Raw genomic sequence first — 14,892 nt, 5'->3', positions numbered from 1 at the left:
CTACAAGTTTCTATCCAGTTTTTTAAATTATTATTTGAAAGGCAGCATCTCTGGTTCTTCATTGCTTGTATATCTATAGGCGGCAACACATCAGTAAACAGCTGAAGCGCCATAGAGCTTACTTTACTGACTGCAATTTTACAGGCAGGAAAAGGGAAAAGAGTAAGAGAGACAGAGATGGTGCTGGCCATTTAACTAAGCACTAATGTTTGTTTACTCTTTGCCAAGTGTGCAATATTATGATAAAAAAGAAACAAGACAGTAATTTTTCTTGGTTAATGAGGGAGCTTCAAACAGGAAGGTGCATTTGTCTTGTTTAATTTTTTCCCTCTCCTCTGACCTCTAAGAGGCTTTAAATAAATTTTGTGGTAAAGCAAAGAACATGAGTGGTTTGAGAGTCTCAGATGATTATAGTGCCTGAATACACTCTTTGTGGTATTGGCAACACTGCTGTGATTAAGGATTGGATAGCTGTTTGGAATTATAAGCTTTTATTTTCCTTCCAGGAGACCAGCAACATGCTAATGAATGTAAGTAATACGTATAAATTCATAATGTGGCACCAGAATTTGGACTATCTACCCTAGTTTAATTTCTGAGGCACTTACATTATTAAGTTTTAGATATCAATTAAAACCTTCCTTGTTTAATTAATACTTCTGGCAATGTTTGATTTGATACTCTCTAAGAACAGGTGGCTCTTATTTTATTTGTGAAATTATTAATTGTTTAATCAATTACTTTTCATCATGCTGCCAGCCACCTTGGAGATCTCTCTCAGCTAGAAAACAAACAAATGTTCATAAGCATGTTTGTTTTGATTTTGGCACGCATGCCCATTTTCCCTTATGATCTATTTGCGAAAGCAAATATATGAGTAAGTTGACAAAAACTTGGCTGAGAAAAGGTTCAAGCTGACATATAAAATAGATCTTACCCAATTCCTTAGCTCTTTCTTTCAGAAGGATGTACACTAATCCCTGCTATAGGACAAGGGCAAGTTACCACATGGAATATTTTTATGTATCTATTTACTCTGTTTATATCCCATCTTTCTCCCCAATGGGGACTCAAAGCAATTTACATCGTTCTCCTCTTCTCATATTTTATCCTCACAACAACCTATGAGGTAGGTAAGGCTGAAAGTATCTGACAGGCCCAAAGTCACCCAGAAAGGTTTCATGGCACAAGTGGAAACTTAAACCTGGGTTTCCCAGATCCTAATCTGACATTTTCACACTACACAACAGTGGCTGGAAGCCAATACGTGTGTGTGTGCTGAGTCTGACTACAACTACATGAAGCATGTTAGCTCTATAAGGAACCCCACCCCCTTTCTAGGAAGGTTCACAGTCCTGTAGCACCAATATCTACAGATCAGAAGTTTCCTTAATGGCCTATGGCAGGGGTGGCCAACGGTAGCTCTCCAGATGTTTTTTTGCCTACAACACCCATCAGCCCCAGCCATTGGCCATGCTGGCTGGGGCTGATGGGAGTTGTAGGCATAAAGCATCTGGAGAGCTACCGTTGGCCACCCCTGGCCTATGGCACACCTCTTAGACACAAAGTCCCAAAGAAAGTGTACACAGGATTGCACTGCAAGTTCTCCTGAGACTTCAACAGGATTCTGAGTGGACCTGCTTAGGATGGCACTATTAAACTAGATCCAGGTGAGCAGCCATCTTGCTCTGAAGCAGTAGAACAAAGTTTTAATTTAGTGGCACCTTTTAAGACCAAAAAAGTTGTATTCAAGATTTGTGTGCAAGCAATTATCTGAGGAAAACAGGGAAAAGAGTCCAGTAGTGCCTTCAAGAATAACTAACTTCGGAGGATGGTGGAAGACAGGAGGGCCTGGCATGACTTTGTCCATGGGGTCGCAAAGAGTCAGACTCGACTGTATGACTGAGCAACAAAACAATTTTATTGTGGTGCAAGCTTTTGAGAAACACAGCTCTCTTCGTCGGATGCGTGGAGGGCATGCAGAAACTGGTCAGAGATAGGTGGTAAGGGGAGGGGGGAGTGGATGCAGGAAGTGAGTGCCATGTAAATGCAAAGCAGTTGCAAAAGTCATGAAAAAGGCAGAATGCGCAATCCAGGTTGGATGAGACCACTTCCTTCTAGTGATGAATCTGAATGGAATACCCAAAAGGGAAAGCCAGTTGCTTCTGGTAATGACATAATCATCCAAAGTCCCTATTCAATCCAAGTCTGACTAAGTCAGTCACAAATTTACACATGAATTTCAATTCAGCAACTTCTTATTACATTTTGTTTTTGAAATGTTTCTGTTGAACTATAGCAACCTTTAAGTCCTTGATGGAATATCCTGGTAGTTCTCCTACTAGTTTCTAAATATTGCCATTTTTGTTGTCAAATTTGTGTCCATTTATTTAGGTATTTATTATATCTGAAGATACTTTGAATAAAACTTTGTTGGTCTTAAAGGTGCCACTGCACTTAAACTTTATTCTACTACTAAAGTAGATGACTTATCATATGCCCGAATTATGCCTAACAGGGAACCACAGTGACTTATTTATATGCCTGCTTTTAGCATCAAAAGCAATGTGTGGTGAGAACAGTTGAATCTTCCCTTCCCCTTGTTTGTCACTTCACAGGCTTTTTCTCCCAATTCTTGCCTGATTTCAGTTTTGGAGCTGAGCCGGGAAGAAAAGCACTTGAAGGACAGGGAAGTAAGGCACGGTGAGAAGTCAGCTGCCCTCAGCTTCACGCCTCTTTGGTGCAAAAAAGCAAAGAAGAAAAAGAAAACTCTCCACTTTCCCTTCCTTTATACATAAGCAAGGCAGAAACATGCAGCACAAATCAGTGAATGTGACTTCTCCTGACTTGTTTGGACCACTGAATATGTAACACCTTTTAGGCACTCTACCAGGAACCATAATAGAAGTTCTGGATTAAACAAGAGAACAAAGGTGTGCTTTTGTGGCTGTCGCACAGCTGCATTGTCACACTCAAGCACATCGATGTAGGTAGTGGGAAACAGAAATCTGCAGCAACATTTGCATTATCTATGTTTGAGGTGGCATTTGGCCTCAGAATTTGTTTTCCTCTTCTCATAGGCTTTGCTGTACAAACACCTCTATCTTCCTCTCTACTGGGGTCTCAAGAGAACTGTCCACATAGCACACTCCATTTGTCAGGTAAGCCAAATCTTGTGATCTTAACACTGTAGAATAGGGGTGGGGAAACTTTTTTCTGCCAAGGGCCATTTGGATATTTATAACATAATTCGTGGGCCATACAAAATTATTAACTTAAAAAACTACTCCGCCGAGGGAGAATGATTCAGGCCAGCAAAATTAATACAAATAATTGTTTTTCTATTTGAAGTCATGGGGGGAGAGCCTAATTTGGCACACACACACACACAGCCTGCCGCCCTAGGCAAATGCCTAGGTACAGGGCTTTTTTCAGAAAAGAGGTCGCCACGTGGCTCAGCTCAGCTCAGCAATCCCCAAAGGCCAGACCAAGCGATCTCGAGGGCCATAAATGGCCTTCGGACCAGACATTCCCCACCCCTGCTGTAGAAGAAGTCAGCTTTTTGTACTCAGAATGCTCATTGTGAAGGGGGGAAATGCTAGAAATCAACAAAATGGTTTTCAGAAACATTAAATGCTATCGCTAATATAACTAACACACAATTTTTATTAGGATTGCATCTACAGTCTATTATGCATCACAGTACTGAAGCAGAGACACCCCCTCCTTGAAAGGTCCATATATATGGTATATATGCATAGTTGCTGAAGAACAGTTCCCCTTCACCTTAACAGAGGGTGTCACTCTGTGCACAGCTTTATGCACAGCACCTTCAAGATTACCAGGAAGCTCCTGCAAGGAGAGGGCCTTCAAAGGAGGCTGTTAGCCAGAAACTGTGTATGGGAAGGACTAAGGATACATCCAAGATGGGGGGAGGGAGAGGAAATCAATGCTCCTCCTCACATTGACAGTCTTTAAGCAGCAGTATGGCCCCTTCCAACTCTGTGATTCTAAAGTTCAGCTGCACCTTTAAGACCAATGAAGTTATAGAGCAGTTTGGTGGACTCTAATCTGGGAGAACCGGGTTTGATTCCCCATTCATCCATATGCACCTGCTGGTGCGACCTTGAGTCAGTCACAAGTTCTTTCAAAGGTGTTTTCTCAAGGGTAGTTCTTGACAGAGTTTTCTCAGCCACACCTACCTCATAGGGTGTCTGCTGTGAGAAGGGGAAGAGAAAGGAGATTGTAAACCACTCTGAGACTCCGAGTGAAGAGTAGGGTATAAATCCAATCTCTTCTTCTTCTCTTCCTTATTCAAGGTATGAGCTTTTGTGTGCACATACACTTCCTCAGGTACATTGAAATGGAAGTTAACAGTACATATAAGCAGAGGGTGAAAGCAAATTAGCATGCAACATAATTAAGATGCTTTAACAGATGCAAAAAGATGAAACAGCAGTAACAAGCTAAGTTTATATGGTCATCATTTGTTTGGATTTAATTATGGGGGGAGGACACAGTGAAGCAAATAAATGTGTCAAATAGCAGACTAAAGTGCAAATGTATCCTTCTTAACTGTGGAATGCTAAGAGTAATTCACTGAGATCCTGTTGTTACACTCCAGTCTTTTATTATGACTAATAAGCCATAAAGTGTTGGACATAGATCTAGGAGCCCTGAGTTCCAATATCCACTTGGCCACAACATGGGTGACTATGAGCCTGCCATTTTGTCTTACCCTCACCTATCTCACAGGGCTGTTGTGACGACAGCGGAAAAGAAAGAACTATGGATGCCACCCAGAGCTCCTTGAAGGAATGTAGGATAAAAATGCACTAGACAGAAGAAATCTTGAAAACATGACCCAAATTTTTGTTAGGAAATTCAACCACCATGATTCCCTCAGAACACTCTTGTGGAAATAGCGTCTTTCTCAAAAGGCCCAGCAGGATTCTGCGCAGTGCTCTTCATAGCAAAGGCATGAAAAGGTTTAAGATTAAGTCCACATGACAGACAGAAATGCCCAAATAATGAAACCACCAAATGAAGCAGTTTCTTAGAGGCTCATAAACAGTGGGAGGGGAGGTAATAGTAGACAGGACTCCTAAATTCTGTGAAGTAAAATGAAAGGACTGAAAGGGGCATCAGTCGGAAGGAGCTAAGAGTCCTCATAAAATAAGGTGATGACCAGAACTGCCTCATAGGCAATATCAAATAAAACAGGTGTGCCAAAGAAAGCCTAAGAAACTCAGAAGGAGGGAGCACATGGGAACAAAGACTGGAAGCCATAAAAGGAGGCCAGGGTTTCATGGGTTTTAGAGAGCACAACAGCTGTAGGCAGCAAGAATTCAAGAATGACAATGGAAGGGGCACACAGACAGCTGGATACAGAACACCAACACAGGAACCCTAAAACATGTTTACGTGGAGCAAAGACTCAGTGATTTCAATTCAACGCACTTCCAGTTTAAGTAAAGGAAACACAGTGATACAGCCCAGGTATTTAGAGGCAACAACCATGAAGATTTGGAGTAGTACAACAGCCAGAAACAGGGACAAATGCCAAATGTTGGGTGTGTGTGTTAAGTGGCATCAAGCTGCTTCTGACTTACAGCCATCCAATGTCCTCCAAAACATCCTATCATTAACAGCCTTGCTCAGATCTTGCAAACTGAGCCCCATGGCTTCCTTTGTTGAATCAATCCATCTCATGCCTTCAACTGTCTTTTCCAGTGAGTCTCATCTTCTCAGGTAGGTACACATTACTTAATGTGATGTCAAGTAGCTATTAGTAGGCACACCAGCCTCAAGGTAGAGCCTCAAGTTTCCCCAGAACTATAACTGTTATGCAGAGAATAGCACCCAGTTCCCTTGGAGAACATGCCAGCTTCAGAAGGTGAACTTTATGGCATCATATCACTGCTGATCTCTCTCCCGTCCCCAGATGCCCAAGAATTTCCCAATCCAGGGTCGGCAACTTGGTCTATTAAGTGTCTTACTAAAAATTCCAACACCACCCCTTGCTTGCATGGGTGCACTATGTACTCCAAAAAACTTTTGTCATTGTAAAAGGTCAGCTAATATTAAAACAGGTCAAAATTCACTCTGTAACAACTCAAGTGTGCTATTATTGCTATAGTCACAATTTCACCATTAACCGCTTTGGAAGCTTACACCATACGTTTCACTTCCTTCTGGAAAACAGATTTTGCCACTCCATCCTCAGCAGCCGCTAACCTATTTCTATCAGACCATTAAGTCTCCCACCCCCCCTTCCCTGCTCCTTGTCAGACGTGTGGGATGAGCCACTTGTGACATCTTAAAGGAAATTATTTTAAAGCAGGCTGTTATAATAAGGCAAGGTGGCTCTTTAAGAATTCAATTAACTTCCAGCTTGTTTTGCAATAAATCGTCCAAGAGTACGTCCTGCCACTCTTCATTCCAGGGATAGTGTCCAGAGACTGCCCAGATGTTTCAGCCTCCGGTTCTCCTCCGTGGAAAGTTTCCGCCTGGAGGCTGCTGCATTTAGACATTCTGTTCTCCTGACTCTACTTAATCTAGAGCGCTTGTCAAAGCTGTCACATGAACAGTGAATCATGGGCCCTTGCTGAAAGCCCTCAAGAGTCGCTCAGGGCAGACAGCTGCACAGACCTGCACCCAAACCTACCGAGGGTTTTTACAACCCGGCCTTCGGATAATCCCCGAGCTTGACTGACAGGACCTGTTTGTTCAATAACAGAAATTTGTCAAAAACAAATTGGCTGTCTTTCAAACGGACACCCTCGCCTAGGCTGCCTGCCTCACCCGACCGCGACAGCCATTTTCTCCCTTCTAAACAAACTGGAATTATGAAGGAATGTTGCTGCACTGCTAGCCTTAACAGATTTGCACATTTTCCCCCTCCTCCCCTCCTTTCTTCTTTAGCATTTCCCAGGATAACATATAATCCTCTGCACCTGCAAAAGCTCCACAGACTGCTGACTGCCAAGAATCGACCACGTGTCCTTGCTTCCATGACCAGAGATCCTGTGTTTAAAGAGATAGGAGGGAGGTTGGTTATTACAAAGTTAGAAACTGTCCTGCTTCTCTGATGCTAGCTGGCTAGAGAGGATGTGAAGAGACGGGGGTTTGTGCATGGCATTTTCAGTATGTAGTGAGTCTTACCCCCCTCTGCCCATTATAGATGGATCGGGAAAGATAACAGACACTGAAAGAGATCAGAGCAGGCATGCTTGCAAAGGGTTAAACTCCATATTCGTTTCAGCCTAGAACAATGCAGTTTTTTTGCAAATATAGCCTGGATCCTTCTTCCTCTTGGGAAGATAAAGCAATGCAAAAAAAAAAAAAGAACACTGGAAAAATAGCACCAGCAACTTCCACTCCAAATGTGCGTGCCAAACAAAACCATTTCTAAAGGGCAGTCTCCAGTTGACTTCATGCACAGGAACCTTGCCCTAAAGTGAGGAGAGCAGTGCAGACAGCACGTTACAGATGCTTCCCTCCCCATGAGTCAGCCTAAAAAACAAGGTAGACCCAGTACTGCTGCTGCTGCTGCACAGGGTTTTCTGACTCAATGGCCGTTTTCCCACTTACCTTACCCCGGAGCGACGTCCCTCTTCACCGCACTGCGTCTGTGCGGATTTCGCACAAACTGCTGCGCAGCACCAGGAAGAGCCGCGTAGTCCCGGGGCTTTTGCGTCGCAAATGTAAGCAGCTTTACATTTGCGATGCAAAAACCCCGGGACTACGCGGCTCTTCCTGGTACTGCGCAGCAGTTTGTGCGAAATCCGCGCAGACGCAGCGCGGTGAAGAGGGACGTCGCTCCGGGGTAAGGTAAGTGGGAAAACGGCCAATGTGTAACACAGCCACAAGGTAAGGTAGTGGCCCACCAAAGCAGCCTCACATGGTTCAATATGTCTTGCCTTATTATTAATACTTAGCACAATAGAGAATGCTTCATACAGATTGATTTGGGGTTGGATTCTATCTAATTCCCATGCATGGAAGCACAATGTTCCTGTTTCCCTCTCTCAATGCAGCTTAAAATGCCTTATCTCCCCCCAAAAAAGTTGTTCATCTGGGATGGGGGGCATCCAGAAGCAAGCATGATGGGGAGTTGGAACGCTGCCACAGGTGGGGTGGGGGTGATGAGCAAAAAGGGAGTTTTCCCATAGGATCCAAACCCATGATTCCTTTCCATTAAACTGGATCCGAAGACTATTCTACTAAGTTGTCCTTCAACAAAGAAAGGCGCTCGTTTTATGTAGAATGCCACCTTTCTAATAGGCAGAGATTTCCTCTGAAGAAGAAAATCCCTCTGTGTTGAAGGAAGCCTCTCTCAGTTGGAGGAAAATTTGGTGGAAGGATGTCATGGGAACCAACCCCCAATCTCAATGACGTCCACTGTGATGCAGGTCATTAACATTCATATTTTACTGATGTTGAAGTATTGAAAGCCAGTGTGGTGTAGTGGTTAAGAGCAGCAGACTCTAATCTGGAGAAACGAGTTTGATTCCCCACTCCTCTACCTGAAGCCTGCTGGGGGACCCTGGGCCAGTCACAATTCTCTCAGAACTCACTCAACCCCACCTACCTCACAAGGTGTCTTTTGTGGGGAGGGGAAGGGAAAGGTGGTTGTAAGTCGCTTGGATATTTCTTAAGATAGAGAAAGGAAAAAGCAAAGGTCCCCTGTGCAAGCACTAGTCATTTCCGACTCTGGGGTGACGTTGCTCTCACAACGTTTTCACGGCAGACTTTTTATGGGGTGGTTTGCCATTGCCTTCCCCAGTCATCTACACTTTCCTCCCAGCAAGCTGGGTACTCATTTTACCGACCTTGGAAGGACAGAAGGCTGAGTCAACCTTGAGCCAGCTACCTGAAAATCCAGCTTCCGCCGGAGATCAAAATCAAGTTGTGAGCAGAGCTTAGGACTGCGGTACTGCAGCTTTAACACTCTGCACCACAGGGCTCTTCCAAGATAGAGAAAAGCAAGGTATAAAAAACTTCTTCTATTGTCAAGGGATAGTGATTTACCCAAAGCCATACAGTGAGCTTGGGGTTCAGTGGATGTTTGAACCTTAGTATCCAAAGCCTAATGCTCTGCTAGACAGCACAGCTTCACTAAGACATGGCATTCCAACCCCTAGCAAAAGGTTCGAGTTAGTTTAGTCTAGTTTATTCCATTTGTATCCCGCCCTCCCCGCTGAAGCAGACTCAGGGCAGCTATCTACTTACCACAGGGTTAACCAAGAATTGCAGGCAACTATTTTGAATGTGTGCCCATGCCTCAAAAGCAGTTTGGAAGACCAAGACCAAAGGAAAACTGAAGCTGACCAACAGGAAATAATGCAATCCTCCCCCACCCCCCCATGAGGTCAACTGAACTGTGGAATAGCCTTCTCCAGGGAAGTGAGGAAAGCCCTTCTAGCAGGATCATTTAAAAATAGCCTGCAAAAGTGTTGCAAAAAGGCAACACTCGAGAGCACACCATAGGGGATAATTCTGCATTGGCAAAGGTTGGACAAGGATGACCTAATGCGCTTGTTTCCATCTCTGTGTCTCACAGGCAGTTCCAAATTGAAATATGTGAGAGCGAGGGAAGGAACACATCAAGAGCAGAAAAGGAAAAGACCAGAAACAATAAATGTGAGCTTACACAGTGCACTGGTACTTTACGGATGGAATCTTTATCTATAGAACATAATTGTAAGTGTTGGAGGGGGAGGAAGATACCATTTTCTAAGAAAGCTCCAAAGGCCTGCAGGAATTTTGCAAAAATTCTACAGATTTTTCTTCTTGTACTGAACTTGTTAGGCACAAACTGTCAATGGGTGGTGGGAGGGGCACTGGGTCAAGGATCAGTCCCGTCGCTATACAGCTTACAACATTCAGGGGCATGGCATTCAAAATAGCCTTCTGTTTGGGAATATTCCTAAGTGACTTCTGATGGTAAGCCGTTTGCTATGTGTGCTGCACTAATGACATTTAAACCTTCCCATCAACTCTTCCCTTGTTGTAACTAAGAGATTCAGATCATTTACAGGATTGATGGTTTCTCTCCCCCCCCCCCTTTTGTAGGAAAGTGTGATTTGCAAATTAAGTGCCTGAAAAGAGTTTCATGTTAAAATCTCTTTTTATATGCAAGTGCTCAGAAAGAGGATTAGTAAAAGGTGAGAAGCATCTTGGCAGCTCACTGGGCTTCCCCATGATCTAGCAATGAACTGAGATGTTTTATCTGAGAAATCTCTAGACGAATTGTCCCAATAATTCTTGATACATGAGAGAATTCTGAATGATCTGAAACTGTTCTATTATGGCTTACCAGTATACTGTATTGAGTCTTGTACCAAATTCTGTTTTAAGCTGCTCTGGACTCACCTTGTTTGCATAAAAACACAGGATAAAAATTGTTTTATTTTCCAGATTTGGTGATTGTTCTGCTTCTAATGGTATCAAAAATTGCACCCAATGATACGCTAGAAGGATGCAGACAAACTGAAATGGGTTCAGAGTGAGACAGGAAAGATGATCAGGGGTCTTGAAAACATTCCCAACAAGAAAGGTTGAAGGAAACTGGAGGTGTGTCATGCAAAATAAAACAAATCCTTGTCCTCAGCTGCTGAGCTGCACAGCCCTCTGTTGGGGATGAGATTTGGGTGTCTTGCATTGAGCAGAGGGCTGGATTAGATAACCAATAAGGCCCCTTACAAGTCCATGAACAAAACAGGAGTCAAGTTGCACCTTTAAGACCAACCAAGTTTTATTCAGAATGTAAGCTTTCGTGTGCTCTAAGCACACTTCATCAGACGAGGAATCAGGTATAGTGAGCAGACCTACATACAGCAGTGGTTTAGAATGCAAAATGGTACACATTTAAAATGCAATGACAGAATAGTAAAATTAACAAATTGAGCAAACCTTTGATCTAGGTAGCATGAACATGAGAAAGTAATAAAACAGTAATATGTCAAAATGTGAGAATGTCTTTCAGACCAACACGGCTGCCCACTTGGATGTCCATGGTTAGGGATGCCAGGATTCCTGCTACAGAGGAAGACCTTTTTGCACTCTGGTGCTTTACCCACTGGCACCTCAGGTACTAGCAGAAAAAAATGGGGGTGGAAGTGGAGTAGATACCAATATTGCACCTGAGCAGTGATGTTAACTTCTGGTAAAACCAGAAGTGACATAGTAGATGCTCTAGAATTTGCTAACACTTTGGTAAAATCATAGAGTTTTTGTAAAATCTAAAGTATCTAATGACATCACTTGCCAAAAATAACATCACTTCACTGACATAGCACTGGTGCATCATGCCCCACCGTCCAAACTGTTTTGAGGGTTGCCAACTGCAGCTTGGCAACCCTATTTGTGATTCATGAGAATGTATTATGTATGGAATCATGTGGGTTGGCATGAAACAAGTTCGTACTGGGCTCAGTCAAATTGCGTGTGGAACTTGATGTAAACCTACACTGCTTGTGTTTTGACCTCTTGATGGTGGGCAGTATCCTTTCTGGAGATTAATTACTAGAAAACAACTAATGTATCTAATCAACTGTCAGTGCAACACACATGGATTTCAGCTGCACTCATCTGCAGTTATTTTGAACTGTGTTATATAATGCCAAGTTGTGAATTTGGTGAAGCTTCCTTATTGAACTGTTTAGTTATTTTCCCCTTAATGTAAACTGACACTGCTTGTGTTTTGGCCTCTTGATGGTGGCAGTATCCATCCAGAGATGACTCATTCTGAGGCATAAAACTGAAAATGCCTCCATCCTGGAGATTAATTACTAGAAAACAACTAATGGGTTGTATCTAATCAACTGTCAGTGCAACAAGCATGGATTTCAGCTGCACTCATCTGCAACACTTTTGAACCCTTTGGTTATATCATCCCAAGTTGTGAATTTGGTGAAGTCCCCTTATTGAACTGTTTAGTTTTTTCCCCTCAGTTCCTTCGGGCCAAAAAGCATGTGCTGTAGTTGGTTTCACTTCCTCTACTGGTTGTTGGCTGTTAGTTTTTTGTACAAACAGAGGCCAGTAAAGGCCCTGCTTTTATTCCAATAAAACTTTCAATCCTTCTGGCTCAGAGTGCTTGTGGAATTATTAAACCCTGCAAAGATGATGCCTGGAATCACAGGATGCAAGTGGACAAAATAGGGTTGCCAAGCCCAATTTAAGAAATATCTGGGGACTTTTGGGGGGGGGAGCCAGGAGACTTTGAGGGTGCAGCCAGGAGCAAGGGTGTGACAAGCATAAGTGAACTCCAAAGGGAGTTCTGGCCATCACATTTAAAGGGACTGCACACCTTTTTAAATGCCTTCCTACCATAGGAAATAATGGATAGGGACACTTTCTTTGGGGGCTCATAGAATTGTACCCCTTGGTCCAATCTTTTTGAAACTTAGACGGTATTTTGGAGAGATGTACTGGATACTATATTGAAAATCTGGTGCATCTACCTCAAAAAACAGCCCCCCCCCCAGCCCAGATACCCACAGATCAATTCTCCATTATTTCCTATGGGAATGTCTCCATAGGGAATAATAGAGTTCCCAGCAGACATTCCCTCCCCTCCCCCCACTTTCTGATGACCCTGAAGTGGCAGGAGGGCCTCCAAACTGAGGGATCCCCTGTCCCCACCTGGGAATTGGCAACCGTAGGACAAAATGCCATGGGGGGTCAGGTGAGAAGGGCAAAGCCACTTCCCTCTTCCACTTGTGGAACATCATCTTTTCAAAGACCAGGAGTCTTATGCAGGGAGAGAAAGCTGGGGAAAATCCACATTCACCTTCTGCTGGTAGTTGCTTGGATACAACTTAGTGTTTTCCTATACTGAACTGGCAATGTGTGCCACAGCCCCAACACACTTGTGTTGAAGCTCCAAATCACTGCCTCTCAACCTTAATTCCTTATCAGTAAAACATGAACAACTGTCATAAAGCAAGCAATCTGATCAGCCATAAATCAAAAATGGCCTTTCTGCTGAGACCATGGAGTCTATTAGACCCCCAAACAAGTGTTTTGGCAACCTAAATAAACCAAGTTAAACATGTGTACAAAAGCATTTGTAGGATAAAGGCATAAGCAATGCATCTAATTATGGTGGTTTCCTTTTTTTGTTCAATTAACTCTGGCATTATAAATACACTGACTAGGTATCAATATGAGTACACAATGATGTGGCCATCCTGTTTCTTTCTAATGATTCCCTGTCTGATTGCTCCAGGCTTGTTCTATTAAAGACAGCAGGAAATAATTAGCCATGTTTTTCTTTCAGGGCAATACCCATTCCCACCAGCATTCCCAGTACTGGAAAGCAAAAATCCGTGCTTTTAAAATAGGCCACGATGCCAAGCCTGTGTCATGTGTATTCTATTAGACCCAAGACTGAATAGAAGACTTTGTTTTCCACTTCAAAGGACCCATCCCAATCTTGCGCTCTTCCCTTATGAATAACAAATTGGAAATAAATCTTCTGGCTGAAACACATGGAAACTCAGACAATCTGGGCCCTCAATGACTTCCTAGGTCACTTGTGTGCTTAACAAAAAAAAAAAAAAAAGTTGAAAAGCACCAAAGTGGTATCTCTGCAAAAGTACCAGCATGGTACTTTCTGTCATAGATACCTCTCTGGTATTCCCAAAGGTGTTTTATTATTATTTTAAAATTTTTGCCTCTCCTTGAAATTAGTTATTGCATGGGAAGTACACAGTTACAACCCTTGATACAGTTTTTGCAATGTATACCAATTTAGGCCTTACAATATTAACAAATGCGAATTAAAGGGGGGGGGGGAATAGCTATCATCTCAGACCCCAGACCAATCTTACTTAAAATCTTTGTAAAGGATGACAATCTAAAAACTAGAGTCATAGTATTAAGACTTTTTATTTTTGTAAAAAAAAAATAATTAAAAAGTACAATTGACAAAATATTGAACAATTACAGCTTCTCCATCAAGAGCTAGCATCTGTAATGGAGGAAGCACCCATCGGAAAGCTAACCCTTCAGATGCACTTAGGAAAGGGAAGCATAAATCCAGACAGAGTTTACAATGTGAAGGTTGTTTAGAAATGCTATAAAAACACATGACACAAATATATCACCTCCTGTAACTTATTCAGTCTTCTCACTACAACAGCTATCCCAGATTTAATACAATTAGTCATGTATACTAAACCATTACGTGCATTATAATGCATATTGAAAAATTCATCACATATTTGTGAAACATTCATAGTCTTTCATCTTAGCATGTTTTGCATTTATTTATATTTTACTCTATCCTCACTGCTTGACATTTGCACTCTATTATTTAGAGACTCGAAAAACCTTTTTGTAAAAAAGCCTGCACTTCCTAATTATTTCCAATTTTATTTCTTTCGGTAACTCTTCTATAAACAGCACATAACTTCTGTTTCATCCATCTGTTGAAACTACTGTAATTCACTTTCACTTGCCCCACCTCACATTTCCAAACAAATGCTATCCCAGTTTTATGGAAGTAACTAAGGGGACACAAGGAAGACGCTCTCTTTGATGGGACCATCATCATCAATATATCTGATTCTCAACATGGCCAAATCTGTGGTTACTTAAATCTGGAGAGCCAGAGTCATGAACAGAAGTTTCTACAAACTTGGAAAATGTCCCAAGTTTGAAGGAAAAAATCTGGGGGGAAAAATAGAAGCAGTACCTGTAGCTTTAAGAAACAAATACCCTTGGGGCAATTACTAGGCAACCACACATCATCGCTAACCAGCCTTTCAGGTTTGGGTTCTGTCAGCAAAAGGCAGATGGAAGGGGCAGGCCATTTCCAGGGCTGTTTCGGAATTTGAGGAAGGAGGTAATTTGATACCATGTGACTTGCACAACTCACTCAGG

The 14,892-nt window shown here is 42.5% G+C and overlaps 1 protein-coding gene across 5 annotated transcripts in view; it reads right to left on the bottom strand.

Moving 5' to 3' along the window:
* The window catches only part of SLC25A26 (solute carrier family 25 member 26), a 174,417-nt gene that overhangs the window by 25,159 nt on the left and 134,366 nt on the right, over positions 1-14,892 (bottom strand). For all 5 annotated transcript variants that reach the window (XM_060239496.1, XM_060239500.1, XM_060239497.1 and 2 more), the window contains one exon: positions 6,957-7,026. In XM_060239496.1, coding sequence (XP_060095479.1) covers positions 6,957-7,026 — 70 coding nt within the window. The remainder of the gene's footprint in view (positions 1-6,956; positions 7,027-14,892) is intronic.

This window comes from Heteronotia binoei, chromosome 5, assembly GCF_032191835.1.
Source record: "Heteronotia binoei isolate CCM8104 ecotype False Entrance Well chromosome 5, APGP_CSIRO_Hbin_v1, whole genome shotgun sequence".
NCBI classification, from domain to species: domain Eukaryota; kingdom Metazoa; phylum Chordata; class Lepidosauria; order Squamata; family Gekkonidae; genus Heteronotia; species Heteronotia binoei.
This window is presented reverse-complemented; position numbering and strand designations above follow the sequence as displayed.